The sequence below is a fragment of the Amblyraja radiata genome, chromosome 5, assembly GCF_010909765.2.
Source record: "Amblyraja radiata isolate CabotCenter1 chromosome 5, sAmbRad1.1.pri, whole genome shotgun sequence".
Lineage (NCBI taxonomy): Eukaryota > Metazoa > Chordata > Chondrichthyes > Rajiformes > Rajidae > Amblyraja > Amblyraja radiata.
In genome coordinates, this window is record NC_045960.1 from 49,150,762 (window position 1) to 49,166,341 (window position 15,580).

Sequence of the window (15,580 nt, forward strand, 5' to 3'; positions counted from 1 at the left end):
AACGCCATAGTTTGTTTAAAATCTACATGAACATTAATTCTGATTTCATCACAATTACATTCCGAGACCATAAATATCACCTTCGCCTAACTTGCCAATTAATTTAATTGCCTGTGCAGTGAAATTTTGCATAATTAGTATTTCTTCCAAAGTGCGCTCAATATTTAAAAATAAAAACCTTTTTTTTCATTTGTAGTTCTTAAAAGAACAAAAGAAAATGAGCTTAAATGATGGGGAAAGTTTAAAGAGACAGATGATTACACATTTGGATTTACTGTGTTGGAAGGTGGCGAGTAGAAGAGCAGAGTTTAATACAGGAGTGACTATGCAATGGGAGCAAATAACATAACTCAGTGTTTATACATTCCTGAGTGTTGCCCACAAAATAAACTTCACGAATATTATTTTCGAAATGAGAAAATACCATTAAAATATATTTCCTGATAGAAAATATTATTAAGAATAAAAGCTTGTATTTCAGGTAGCATATCATTGATGTGTGATATAACACTTTGTTTAACCAATTGAACAGGTACAGTACATGGATAGGAAAGGTTTAGAGGGATATGGGCCAAATGAGGGAAAGTGGTTGGCAAGGACAAATTGGGTCTGAGGGCCCGTTTCTCATCTACATGACTATGACTTTATAATTGCCCCGTGGAGCAAGATCGCTCCTCCATATAGATTCCATTCTCAATTATCTGCATTTTACTCAGCTTTTCCTGGTCCATTGCCATTGGAAGTGTCCTTCTTCTTCTCAGAACTGGCCCTATGCCCAAGTTTGAGAATGTTCTACGTCCTTGAGGATTTTGTTTCTGTTCCTAGCTCCACAATATTACTTCCGGCGATTGACAAGGTGCAATATCTGAGGCATATAATATTGTAGTATTGAAGCCAACCCATTGACCCATTGAGTGCACCAACCATCATGAACCATGCATACCGTTATTTACTCCTAATTTCTCCATCATCTCCAGAGGCCAATTTACAGTGGCCAATTAACCTACCAACCTGCACATTTTTTGCATTTAGGAGGAAAGTAGCCAATCTGGAAAAAAAAAACATCTACACATTCACAGGGAGATCATGCAAACACCACACTGGCAGCAACAGCAGTCTGGACTGATTTCATCTCTTGAAGCAATGAGATAGCAGCTCTACTAGCTGCACCTGTACTTCCCAACTGTGACTGCCATTACTTCCTCGTCAACCTACTCACTTTGATGTTCTTATTCGGAGATAATATACATCTATGGCACCCAGATCTAACTCTCCATTGACAATTTCAATCTCTTTATTACCTCAAATTGTTCCTCCTATATTGAATCTTAAATGAGCTGCAATTTCCTTCTTATGAATTCCCTCCCACCAATTCTCCCCCCATCTCAGGCCTGAATGGAAGAGGTTCACGGCCATTATATGCTATACTGTACTAAGATGACCCCATTCCTACCACAGATATCACCAATCTCCAGCCATTTCTCCAGTTCGCTGCCATTGAAATAGTTCATTTGTGCTATTAATATCTTCAGGCTCAATTTATTCAATGCTCTCCTGAGTATATTGCATCCTCCTGTAATTTAATCATATCTAAAGCTCTGCAGTCAGGGCGGCACAATTGTGTGGTGCTAGAGTTGCTGCCTTATCGCGCAAGAAACCTGGGTCTGATCTTCACTTCAGCTGCTGTCTGTATGGAGTTTGCATGTTCTCCCTGCGACCACATGAGTTTTCTCCGGGTGCTCCATTTTCCTCCCACAGTCCAAAGATGTACAGGCTTGTTGGTTAATTGGCTTTGGTAAATTTGTAAATTGTTCCAAGTGAGATGGATAGAACTAGTGTCAATGTAATTGCTGGTCAGCGCTGACTCGGTGGGCCTAAGGGCCTGTTTCTGCACTGTATCTCTAAAGTCTAAAGTATAAAAGTCAGAGCCTTTACATTGTTAACCCTGACCAATTTGTTGCCCAGTTATCATAGGCTCATAAAAATTATATTCAGATCACTTTTCTAAAAGTGGAACGTCATAATCGAATAGTCCACATCCCAGTGCACTACTTCTTCTAACTCTGTCTCCCCATACGTTTTTGTTTGCCTTTTGACACCCAGTCCCACAATATGAAATGCTCTCCTGAATCCTTGTATTGTTCTTGGCCCACTTTGTCTTCAAACCCACCTCTTTGCCAATCTCTTGGCATTACTCTAAATGGTTTGGTATCAATTCTTGTTTGATAACTTTTGGCAGTAGTAACAAGGCTGTTTCCCATCATAAAAATGGCATATCATTGCAAAACATTGTAATTGCTGATGTTTTTTCTCTAACAGATTCTTACATATATGAACAGTCAAGTACAGGAATGAGCCCTTTTGGCCCACAATGTTTGCGCGAAACATAATGCAAAGTTAAACTGATCTCACCTGCCTGTACATGATCCATATCCCCAATATTTCTTGAACTTCCATGTGCCTATCCAAAAGCCCAGTAAACACCACCATCATATTTGCCTCAACCACTGGCATTGTGTCCAGGCCCCCATTACTGTATGTGTAAAATAATATGCCTTTCATATCTTCATTAAACTTTGCTCCTCTCATCTTATAGCTATAGTGTTAGAAAGAGTGAGCCAGTGAGCTGAACTATCAGGAATCCTGAATAATACATAGGTTGTGTAGGAAGGAACTGCAGATGCTGGTTTAAATCAAAGACACAAAATGCTGGAGTAACTCAGTGGGACAGTCAGCATTTCTGGAGAGAAGGAATGGGTGATGTTTTGGGTCGACTGAACCAGACTGGGAAGGATCTTGACCAGAAAAAGTCACCCATCCCTTCTCTTCAGAGATGCTGCTTGTCCCACTGAGTTACAAAGGCATAGTTTGTGCTTTGCTTAAGAATATATAGACCAGAAGAGGGCGCTGATAGTCCATAATTCATCAATACCAGTGACATTCTGAAACAAACCCCAGCATGGATATTTTAAAATTATTTTTCACAAGGATTGCTGCTGGCAGGTGGGGATACCAGCTTGCCTTTAGTTCCATAATTATAGTAAACTTTTGATTGTAGTCTCTCTCAACAAACAAAAATGTTGTGTTAGAAATATAATAAATAAATATAGCTGATATTTGTCTGACTTTGATGATGGAGTGCAGTGTATTATTCTTAGGTTCCAACCCAGATGATTATGGGGATATAAACACTGTTGATGGTGAGCAAAATATCTCATGAATTAGAACAATAATCAATGTGCAACTTAAAAATATTCAACTACAGAGGTTTTGCAAAGGGATAATTATTGTAATACCAATGCCGATCACTATGGTAACAACTGATGTTGGGGGCTTGGATCTTACTGGTTGTCTTGCTGTAACTGTGGAGCACAGCACTCTTCACCTTGATCTGAGACGGCAGACGAATGGTGAGGGAATAACATAAAAAAAAGTTTTGGCTCCATGTAACGATGAGGTACTTGGTGCTCCTTGAAAGAACGGCGGGCCACGCGGCTAGGAGGAAGGACCGGTGCCGAAAACCGTCGACCCGGCCCTGGCTCATCCCCCGAGAACCGGAGAGAAGGATTTGCGGGAGTTTGTGATGGCAATCGTATAAGCAAGGACCAGTAAGAGATTGAACCAGGGTCTTACCTAACGCACCCTGAAGGTTGGCTGCAGGAAGCGCCCGCAGGGCACAAAAGCTGAAGGTGGCTAGACAAGGAGAGGGATGACAGCTCGCTGGATGATCCGGATGGAGGCGATGGCTGGACGTCCCGCAGCAGCTTGGACCTTGCCTGGGTTGGGCGCTGTTTCAAAAGACAGAGCGTGTAGACTGGCCTGGCGCCCAACCTGGCAACTCTTGCATGCGGTCACAGTGGACAATGGGTTGGACTATTTCTATGCATTTTCTATTAACCAGCAATTGTCTCTCGGTATGACCGTACTTTAGTGAATATGGGAAAAAAAACGACTGTATGTCTGCACATGTGATAATAAAGAATCATTGAATTATTTGAGCTGGATCCTCTATTCTAATGATGTACTGATCATGCTCACAGAAACTGCTCGGTAAGAGCATTCGAATATAACAAAATGCAAAAGATTTGTAAATAATGTAGGCTTTAAACTTTATTAAATGGTCCTTCAGATGGATTATTCCTGAGCAGTAAAGACTCCGACTCATTCCTTCCTGTTGATGTCCTCAGTCCACAGACCAGATAATTTCCTTGAGACTTTATCCCAAACTTCTCCTATTCACAATAACTGAAGCCCAATGGGCAACTAGTTACAAATTGCTCTTTTGTAACAGTATCCAGAAAACATCATGTTTCATTGTACTGAATCTGTATACCCAGATCTATTATAAGGAGTGAATAATTATGTCATTAATTGCATTTTCTGAGAATTGATTTTGTTAGTTAGTGCAAGAAGAGAGAAAAAGAACATGTAATTGAAAGTCTTGCTTCGGGTTTATTAATTTTGTGTCTTTCCTAGTACTGTGATTGTTATCTAAGTTCAGTAACCTGCCATCTGTACTAATTAGGCACATCATCAGTTTTAACTTTTACTCTGCTATAACTCCTGGGCATTCATGGATCAATTCAATTCACACACCATGACATTGAATTAAATATTAATATTTCATCAATATTTACCAGCCATTACTGTACTGTTGCAATATCAACATATAACTAAAGGGGGCATTTAAAATAGTTAGGCGTAGAATTAAAAAATAAAAGATCTTTAGTTTTACAGTATTACTCTGATTCTCTTTCCCATTTTTTAAAAACAATCTGGACGTATGTAGCAAGAACAAAAAAAGTCAAAGGGAGGCTTTGTATATATTATTTGATACATGAGCAATGTTATTAATTAAATAATTGAGAATCTAAGTAGCACAAATTATATGTAAACTAGACCGTGGGACCCATTGAGTCCCTGTCATACGGGGGGGGGCTGGTCCACGAACGCAATATTCAACCACTCACCCATAGCCCCCAACTGCTGGGGCGTGGCTGACGGGTTCCCGTTGTGACACCAAAGATCCCCGTTGTGACGTGGGTCACAGCAACCCTTCCCAACTGCGCCTCGCCATCCCTCTTCCTACCCCTATCCGCCTCCATTCCCCCTCATCCCCAGCACTTCCTCCCCCTCTTCACCCTCCCTCTTCCTCCCATCCACTACTCCCTCCTTCATCTCTCCCTCCCTCTTCTTTCCCCTACCCTCAGTCACTCCCTCCCTCCATAACCCCTCTCCCATCCCTACCCCCCTTGCCTTCATTGTGAGGTGGAAGCTGCTGTGTTTTTGAAAACTATTTATTTTAAATGTAAATGAGATCCCATTGTAATGTCATTGTGGTGTGGGACACTGCTGATGGGCAGTTTATGTAAATGAGATTCCCATTGTGACGTCATAGCTGTTAACTACCAGTACAGATGGAAGAATTTTTTTTCAAAATGGGGTTTTGTAAAGTTTAAAATGTCAATAACGTAAAATATACTAATAATGTGAACAAAATTTGATACAACACACCACAGAACATGATGAGTAAGGTGGGTGAAAATTGTAGTGCTATCTTGTACCGTTTTGGTGAAATTCAGGACCTCACAGACACACAGGCACATATACACACTGACATAGAAACAAACATGATGAGAGTTTTAGTAATCTATCCATATATATTATTAAAATTTTCATCTTGTTTGTTTCTATCTATCTATCTATCTATCTATCTATCTATCTATCTATCTATCTATCTATCTATCTATCTATCTATCTATCTATCTATCTAGTTCAGATTGATGGTATATTTTACAAGTTATTCACATTTTTATCTTTACAAGTCCAGTCGAGTACTGACAGATCACATCTATAATATCAGACAGCTGCTCTTTAGTACACTTTGTCATGCAATTTTAACAATACTTATCGTCACTTTGTCTTTTTAATTTAAAACAAGCAACCTCGGTAAACTGATGCACAGTTATGTTAATTAGAACATAAATCCATGTAGTAATATAGACAGCTTTTCAAGGACACAAGCCTATGATGTTAGGAAGATAGTCTGAAGATGTAATAAAATATCCTACATTGGATTTGATGTTATACTATATGAAACCCCTTTTATTGTTCAGAAAGTTTCAAAGGAGGAAAATTGGCAAGTAGATGCAACGAGACACAAATTACCTTATTCAGCATGTTTATTTGCCTAATAATGAAAACCTAACAATGAAACTAATGATTTTATGGGAACTTACCCATTGGTTTTAGTTTTAATTTAAATTTAGTTTATGATATGATATCTTTATTTCAAACGATTAAAAAAAAAAAAAAAAAAAAGAAAAGATGAAAATTAATAAATAAAAGGAAAATTATATATATACATATATATATATACATAAATACATACACACATATACATGTACATATATACATACATACATATACACACATACACATATACATAACATATATGTACATACATAAATTAAAAAATCAAAAGCCAATTTCAACATAATACACATTAGACTCGTACGAAAAGGGATAGGAAGAAGCCTATGCTTGTCAAGTCCTACCCCCATTCTTCACCATTAACAAATGCAAAATTCAATAAAATAAACAAAACAGACAATTCAAATAAAACTACTCCAATCAAGCTATTAAGAAAAAAAGAACAAAAAAAGAAAAGAACAAAAAGAACAAGCACCATTAACATCTGTGAGATTTACATTCTCCTTCCTCATTACTGTACTTTTCAAAGATATATCTTTTGTACATTTTTTAAAATTGCATTATATTCATACTTTGTTTAATCGTTTCGTCAAGACCATTCCACAAAACCACCCCACAAATGGAAATACACATACTTTTTAAATTGGTCCGAGCATAATGCTGTTTCAAGTTTAGTTTCCCTCTAAAGTTATAACCCCCCTCTCTGTCTTTGAACAGTTTTTGTATGTTTGCAGGTAGCAGTTTATTTTTTGCTTTATAAATTATTTGTGCAGTCTTAAATTCTACCAGATCCTTAATCTTTAAGGTGTGTAATTTTAAATACAGTATATTGGTGTGTTCATGATATCCTACATTGTTTACTATACGATAGCTCTTTTTTGTAGTGTGCTTAGAGATTGTAAGGTGGTTTTGTAGGTGTTGCCCCATACTTCCACACAGTAATTTAAATACGGTAACACAAGTGAGCTGTACAGAATATACAGTGCTCTCTCATTCAAAACATGCCTTGTTTTCCCCATCACTCCAATACTCTGTGCTACTTTTGCTCTCACATGTTTTATATGGGGTTTCCAGCAGATTTTGTGATCAAGAATCACACCCAGAAATTTATTTTCATACACTCTTTCTATTTCAACCTTATTTATCATTACTTTTACTTGTGTATTTATTTTGCGTTTTCCAAACAGCATAAGTTTGGTTTTGTTTAAATTTAATGATAATTTATTCAAATCAAACCTTGTTTTTAGTTTACTAATTTCTGCTGTGACCACCTCCAAAAGCTGCTGTAAATTGTCCCCATCACAGAAAATATTAGTGTCATCTGCAAATAACACAAATTTCAAGAGGTTTGACACCCTACATATATCATTAATATACAAAATAAATAATTTATTGTCCCGTGCACCGAGGTATAGTGAAAAGCCTTTTTTTATGTTGCGTGCTATCCAGTCAGCGGAAAGACTATACATAACTACAAGAACCCGATTGATTTATTTTGTGGGCAGGAAAGACATTTAGCTTCTTGACTAACAAAAGAGGGTTGTGGTGGAATGGTGTTTTTCTGGCTCGATGTCTGTGACCAGTGGAGTACCATCGGTGCTGGTACCTCTGTATTTATGATATATATAAATGACTTGGAATAAATATAGATGGGTATGTTAGTAAGTTTGCAGACAACGCCAAAATTGCTAGAGTTGCGGACTGTAAGGAAGGTTGTTAAAGAATACAGTGGGATAGAACTCAGCTACAGAAATTAGTGGAAAAATGACAAATGGAGATTAATCCAAGTTAGTGTGATGTGTGCCACTTTGGGAGGTTGAATGCAAGCGAACAGTGTACAGTTAATGGCAAAACAGCATTAATGTACAGCGGGTTCTTGCAGTTTAAGTCCATACATAGCACCCTGTAAATGGCAACACAAGTGCATAGAGTGGTAAAGAAGGCATAGGGTAAAACAGGCAAAGAGGGAATAGCTGTAAAGTAAAAGGGGCAAAATTTAATGGAGCTGTGGAGTGTAAGTTATTTTTACACAAATGGTGGTGGGTGTCTGGAATGGGCTGCCTGGGATGGCGATGCATGCGGATACTGTAGTACATTTTAAGAGGTTTTAGACAGGCACACGATAAATATGCAGGAAATCAAAGGGTATGGGTCATATGCAGGCAGATGGGATCATTTATTTTGGCATCATGTTTGGCACATGCATTGTGGGCCAAAGGGACTGCTCTTGTGCTGTACCATTTTATGTTCTATGTTCTATGAATGAACAAAGTTAATGGTGCATGCAATAATCCAACAACAAACCAGAAACTTAGGGCATTTTGTTCATTGGTGTTCCTAATTATTTACATCTCAATAAAAATGTACATAATAATGACTAGAATCATAGAATCAAAGTGCTGCTGGACAAAGATTCAACAATTTTTTTAATATTAAGTTTAGCACACAATTAACAACATCTGGAAATTAATTTAAAATAAATGCACATGGTCACTTTAATTATAATTGTCATTTAAATCTCTTGAAAGCTTTTCCTGTCTAAAGTCAAATTTGCTATCTCACTGGTGTTAGTATACAAATTAAATAATAGCCTCCCCAGATATTCTTGACACATACACAGCACAAAAACATAAATGGTATAGTTTTCCAGTTATGTTTTTTTTCTGGGAAAAGACAACCTAATACATGTTACTGATGATATACTGCCAGTGCCAACATTTCACTCTGTTGGGAAACCTGAAAAGAAAATTCAGGATGCCAAATGAATTAACTGATTGAGGCATTAATGGCCGAGTAGTTTAAGCTACTGCAAAATGGATTGTCGACTTGTCTCCCAAACATCAGGCACAGAGTATCTTCAATTATCAGGAGTAATTGTCTTGGAGGGGTGGATAGTCCACAAACTGCAGAGCATCCTGGACAATACAGCTCACCCCCTCCATGACACACACTAGCCAACCTGAGAGGCACCTTCAGCAACAGACTGGTTCCACCAAGATGCAGCACAGAATGCCACAGGAGATCCATTTTCCCTGTGGCTATCAAACTGCATAACACTTCCCCCTTCTGTCGTGGGTGGACGGACTCCTCTTCCTCTTCCTCCTACCACCCTCCTACCACCCCCCCCCCCCCCCCCCCCCCCCCCCCCATCCCCCTCCCCATTCTTTGCACATCTCAATCCTGGGCTTTACACTAATCACTTTAATTTCATGTTTCATGTATCTTGTTGTGTTTTATGACCAATTTTCCTCCTGGGTTAAATATGGTATCATATCGCAATAAACTGGCAGGATGTCATAGATTTTTAATGAAGAGCACTTGGTCATAAAATTTATGTGGCATTGTGTGTATATTCTGTACATAATTTCCCCAAACCTACCAATCAGGGTTATACTGTTATATTTGTGAATTTAGCAATACTCTGCTCATCTGCATTATTTCCTCAATAGATTTTAAAGTTATATTTGGACTACAGCAATTGTACATATTTTTTTATATTCTTTCAGTGTATTATGAGGATTTCCACCAGATTTGAAGAATTTCTACCAAAACTAGATAATGGTGTTTTTCAACATGGCTTGTTCAGTATTTCTTCCAGGATCTAACACAATGTAAAGTTGCATTCTGTATTATAAAAATAGATGAAAAGGAAACAGCATGCATTCATTTTTATGTTCTTTATTCAGCCTGCAAGGATGCCAACTGATCACTTACCCACTTCTGACAATATTGCATTTATTTTTCTTTCATTCTATATTTACACATTTTTTATGAAACTAAATAGTGCAATACTATATTTGCTCAGGAGAAATGGAATAAACAAACAGCGCTTAAAGTCCTAATGTCAAGCAGTGCTATTGGCCAATTCATGAACCGATCCTGTGATTTAGCATTCTCCTGAACAAAACAAAAAGCTTATGTTACAGGAACAAAAGTTAATTTAGCAATCAATATAAACTTCCAAACAGTGAGACGTCCTGAGTTAAAATACAAATCATATTTCACATCTATATTATATTCCAATATATTGCATATTTTATACATAAAATAATATAGGTAACTTCACGAGATATCAAGGAAAACCTAGGCTTTTCTCTCCCAAATTTGGCAAAGGATAATCATAGGGAAAGCCACATGAGGCAATTGATCAGCAAGTCTTTTGGCAGACATGGAAAAACTTCATGTGTTCTGCTCCACAACCTGGGAGAATTGCAAGGCGCATGGTTTCAAAATATTATTTAACATTGGTAAAATAAAATGTTTTGTGTGGTTGGTAGCTTTACACATTTTAGAAGTCCTGGATGACAACTCAAACAGGCCCAGCCAAACAAACTAAACTCCTTACTCCTGAAAGTGCTTATTTTTCAAAATGCTTTATGACAATAACTATACTCAAATGTTGAAAATTGATTTTTGTAGCATCATGCTCCTACTGTAGAATAATGTGTATAAGATCCATAGGAGTTAGGCTACTTTTAGAAAGTAAAATATCTTGCAAACCATTCTTCATGCTGCGGATCTGACGAGGACTCTGTGACTGGTGTGGTTTCCGTGTGTGGAGGGCTACAGTGAGAGATAGAGAAAAGTGATTTTTATAAGCACGGGTAATGATAGTAGAAGTTCCAAAGACATATGATCACATTAATCACCTCGATTGGTGCAGTGTTTCAGAAGTCGTTCAGTTCTCACAAATAAATCGTACCTGAAAATACTTCACAAAGAAACAATATCCTTTAAAAAATGTTATATTATTATACTGGTTCGTTGATCAGATGATCCTCATAGATTCCGAAAGAAAAGTTTTGTAAAAGGCCTGTCCCACTTTCCCGAGCTGCTCTCGAATTCTCCCGAATTTTCGCCTTGATTCAAATTCGGAGAATGTTCGTAACGGGTCCATAGGAATCCATAGATATATCGTAGCGGCTTGTTATGTCAGCCCTAGGTACTCGGGGCATTAAATGTTGCAATTTTCTCCTCCCGACTATCTTTTTACTCGTGGGCATTTTTTGTCACGCTGGAAAAAACGTCCCGACTTACCTGATACGAACATTCTCGGAGTTTGAATCAAGGCGAAAATTTGGGAGAATTCGTGAGCAGCTCGGGAAAGTGGGACAGGCCCTTAAGCAATTCATTTTCTGAATCGGGTTTCTATAACTGAACAAAGCAACATTGAGATCAATTATACAAATGCTGAATCATGAGAAATATGCAAGGCAAAAGCAGGTCCGATGAGAAAAATAAAAACTCCTAAGTATAGCGCTGAATGTTCATCCAACCTACCAGAAACGAAGTAATGTAAGAAACTTATTAGGAAATTAGAATTCAATTATGTGCAATTTAAATAGGGGTAGGGCATATATAATAAATAGCAGGATGCTATGGATTATTGATGGACTGTGGGATCTAGGGGCTCAAGTCTATTGCGCCATGAAAGTGGCAGCAGAGGTAGAGAGGATGGTGCAGAAAGTGTATACCATGCTTGCCTTCAACTTTACAAAATACTGGTTAGATCTCACTTAAGTGCAGTTCTGGTCTTGACACAATGGGAAGGGTGTGGTTATGCTGAGGAAATTCACCAAAATGTTGCCTGATCTAAAAGACTTTAGATATTGGGAGAGATTGGACAAGTTGGGCATGTTTTTTCTGATCGAAGGAGGCTGCAAAGTCACCTCATAGAGGTATATAACATTACAAGAGGTGTATTAAAATAAAACACACATGGATAGGATAGATAATCAGAATATTTTATCCCATGGTAGTGGTATCAAAAACAAAATGGCATAAGCTTAAGTTAGGTAAGGTTTAATGTATTTGAGCTTTTTTTTTGAATTACAGAGTGGTTGAAATTCACTGGCAGAGGAGGTGGTGGAATCAGTTGTAATCACTACATAGAGTTGGGGCCAAGGAAAGAGCGTTCACGTCGCGGCCCTGTTTCAACCAATCTTTCCACCACCACGCACAAGAAGCACAAGACAGACACCATTGTGCAGATGCCGAGAAGTGTGTTTAGCTCTGGCTGAACAACTTCTAATCTTGTGTGTGGACTCGATAAGAAGAAGACTACATAGAGTTATACATTGGGGAAGCAGGCTCTTCGGCCCAACATTCTCATGTCAACCAACATAGCCCATTTATACTAGTCCCACCTGTTTGCATTGGGCCATAATCCTGTACACCTATCCTATACATGTACCTGTCCAAATATATCAGTTATGATAGTTACTGCTCAACGACCTCTTCCAGAAACACGTTCCATATACCTAACCACCCCTTGTGTAAATAGTTTACCCCTTCAGGTTCCTATTAAATCTTCCCCCTCACCTTAAATCTATGTCTTCTGGGTCTTGATTCCCTTCCTCTGGACACAAGATTCTGTGCATTTACCCAATCTATTCCTCTCATGATTTTATACACCTCTATAAGATCACCACTCAACCTCCTGCATTCCAAGAGAAAAAAAGTCCTAGCCTGCTCAACCTCTGTCAGCATCCTCATAAAGGCCATACACCTTTGTAAGCACTCGATTTATCTATGATGCCACTACATTTAAGATGCATTTGTCAATCAGGAAGTTGGTAAATCATATTGCTGCAGTATAAAACTTTGGTTAACCACATGAGTGTGCAGCTCTGGTCTATGCATTACAGGAAGGATATGGAGGCTTTAAAGAGCGTGCAGAAGAGGATCACCAAGATGTTGCCTGAGTTAGAGAGTATTAGCTGTATGAAGAAGTTGGACAAACTTGGAATGTCTTCTCTACAGTGTTAGAGGCTGAGGAACAAAGAGTTTATAAAATTATGAGATGCACACATAAGGGGAGCTAGTCAGAGGGGGAAGTTTAAAGGAGATTTGTTAGGCAAGTATTTTTACAAACAGAATGGTAGGTGCTGGTATGTACTGCCAGGGAAGGTTATGAAAACAGTTGCAATAGTCACATTTAAGCAACGTTTACATAGGCTCATTAATAGTCACGGGGATGGTGAGATATTGATCATGGACAGGCAGATGTGATTATTTTAAATTAGCATCATAGTTAGCACAGTCATTGGCGGCTGAAAGTCCTGACCCACGTTGTAATGTCTCTGTTCTGAGGCATGAAAGGATACGGACCTAATGTGGGAAAATGGGTTTAGTATTTAGCTTTAAATATACACATAGCATATTAAACATTCATGATACCTTGTAGACTATCAAATAGGGTTCAGATGGAAGTCAGGCAAAAATTGACCATCGCATCATCTTCTGGCATAAGACTCAGGATCAGCTGAATAAGATCAGAGAAGAATTTGTGTAGGGCTCTCAAATTGAAGCTCATCTTCTTGAGAAGATCTTGCAAAACCATCAAAAAAAAGAATGCAGTGGATCACAATATGGTATGGATATGCTTCAAATACGGTTGAAGATGAAAGAAGTATTGCTGATAAACGACATATTATTGTTAGGGCCTTTCAAAACATATGTTGGCCTTGAACAGCCAACTTTGAATACCTCACTTGCAGGATCAATGCTTGAATCTAACCCGCATTAGTGATCTCCATTTTAGCTGCAAGAATGCTTAATTACGTCCAACCATGAATTAATAGCTTGACAGAAAATTACACAATACAATGTTACATAATTGATCTGTTCATCTGTTTTAAATTATCAATGTGAATTTAAAGCCAACTTTTAATCCCATGTGCACGTTGCAGTATTTTTCTGGTGCGATTCAAGCCAATAAAAACAGTAAAGGCATTAAATGAATAAGTGAATGGGACTATGAGATTAATATTTTTTGTCTTTATGTCGGAAAAATGCAATACACATTTGCTGGGCAGCATAGCTTTGTGCAGGATGAGAATGTAGAAAAACCTTGACAAATCAGTAAAATGCAGAATCAGAATGGTTCAACTGAACAAAACATAATTTTTTGACACAGAAACGAAAACATTCAAACAAAAAACAAAAGTAATAGACAAAATGCAGATTTGTTCAAAACAGTTTCATAACATAAACGAGTATAAATAATATTTCATTTGTGACACCAAAATGCTTTGGTTAACATGCTGCAGGCATATATGAGGAAATAAAACAACAGCTCATTTGAAAAATTAATTTATTAAAATAAAAAAGTATACTTTAAAAGTGCATGCTTTACCTTACAAACCAAGGTACAAATATAGTAAAGCCGCTGTAGCTTTGGCCAAGACAATAAGAAATATCAACTTAAATGTGGAATAAAGCCACAGACATAATGAATGGCACAGAATAATTATATAACTGCATATATATTCATAAAAGCACTTAAACACACACTTCAAACTGCACTTTTCTTTTTAAACATAGTAATATATGCAAATCTTATAAAACTGACAATGTAGATTCTATACAATATAAATAATTCATCCAGATTATGCTTGCTTTTACAAAGTATTTACAATATATTGCTGCAACCTAATTCCTGATGTATCATTTTAATTTAACCTGGTTAAAAAGTAATCAATTGATTGTAAATTTCTGAAATTAATCTGAAAGTGACAAAAATATAGTTATGGAAATTGTGGGTGTAGTAACAGAGTACAAATGTAAGCTTTTTGGCTAAACATACTTAAAATGCAAAATATCATCCACTTTTAAAAGATCAGGCGATTTTACAGGCAATATATTCATCATGAAATATTCAACAGTGTATCTCTTACAATATGTTTTACACTCATAACATTTTTCCACAATTAACCTCACCGAGTAAGAATAGCCATACATTGCATTGAACATAAAAAAAGTAGTTCTTTAAGAATGGATTTGGTAGTTATTAAGAAATGCTGCAGCCAGAATATTTAAAAGGTTATCAGGGAACCTCTTTATAACAGTTTTTGTTTCTCGTTGTGTGCTACTTTCTCCCTTCGTGTGGCATCATGAAGCAACTGTTATCTGACAGAAAAGAGTCATTAACACGGATCTTTTACATGACATTCTTATTTTAAAATTCCTAGTAGCCACCTTATCATTTGGAAAAAAACAACGGTCTTCTGGTTTCCTTAAAGAAGTAAAACAGAAACAATGAAAATATGATGGAAATGCTCTGCAGCTTAGGCAGCACCAGGAGAGAGGTTTGGTAGGTGGTCAGTATTAAGAATCACAACAGCTAAGTCTGGGACTCAGTGTGTGTGATCAAAGTTCACACACCCAGTTGGCATTGGGTGTGGGAGTTGAGAGTAGAGGGAAGATCAAAATCTCAATCATTGTTGGATCCAGAGACACACTGATAATAAGGGAAGAATAATTTTCCTCTTGACATACCTGTTGTGCAACAGTAACCAAAATGGCACTTTGCCTCCATAGATGCTGCTTGACCTGCCAGGTTCCTCCAGTGTTGTTATTTATTCCA

The 15,580-nt window shown here is 37.5% G+C and overlaps 1 protein-coding gene across 5 annotated transcripts in view; it reads right to left on the reverse strand.

Annotated features, from left to right (window-relative positions):
* Positions 1-9,962: 9,962 nt before the first annotated feature.
* Positions 9,963-15,580, reverse strand: part of fam184a (family with sequence similarity 184 member A) — a 146,051-nt gene continuing 140,433 nt past the window's right edge. For 4 of the 5 annotated variants that reach the window (XM_033021181.1, XM_033021178.1, XM_033021182.1 and 1 more), the window contains one exon: positions 9,963-10,776. In XM_033021181.1, the coding sequence (XP_032877072.1) occupies positions 10,689-10,776 (88 nt within the window). In that variant the 3' untranslated portion in view covers positions 9,963-10,688. Of the gene's footprint in view, positions 10,777-14,291; positions 15,124-15,580 lie in introns of those variants that run through there. The other variant, XM_033021180.1, reaches the window with a different exon arrangement.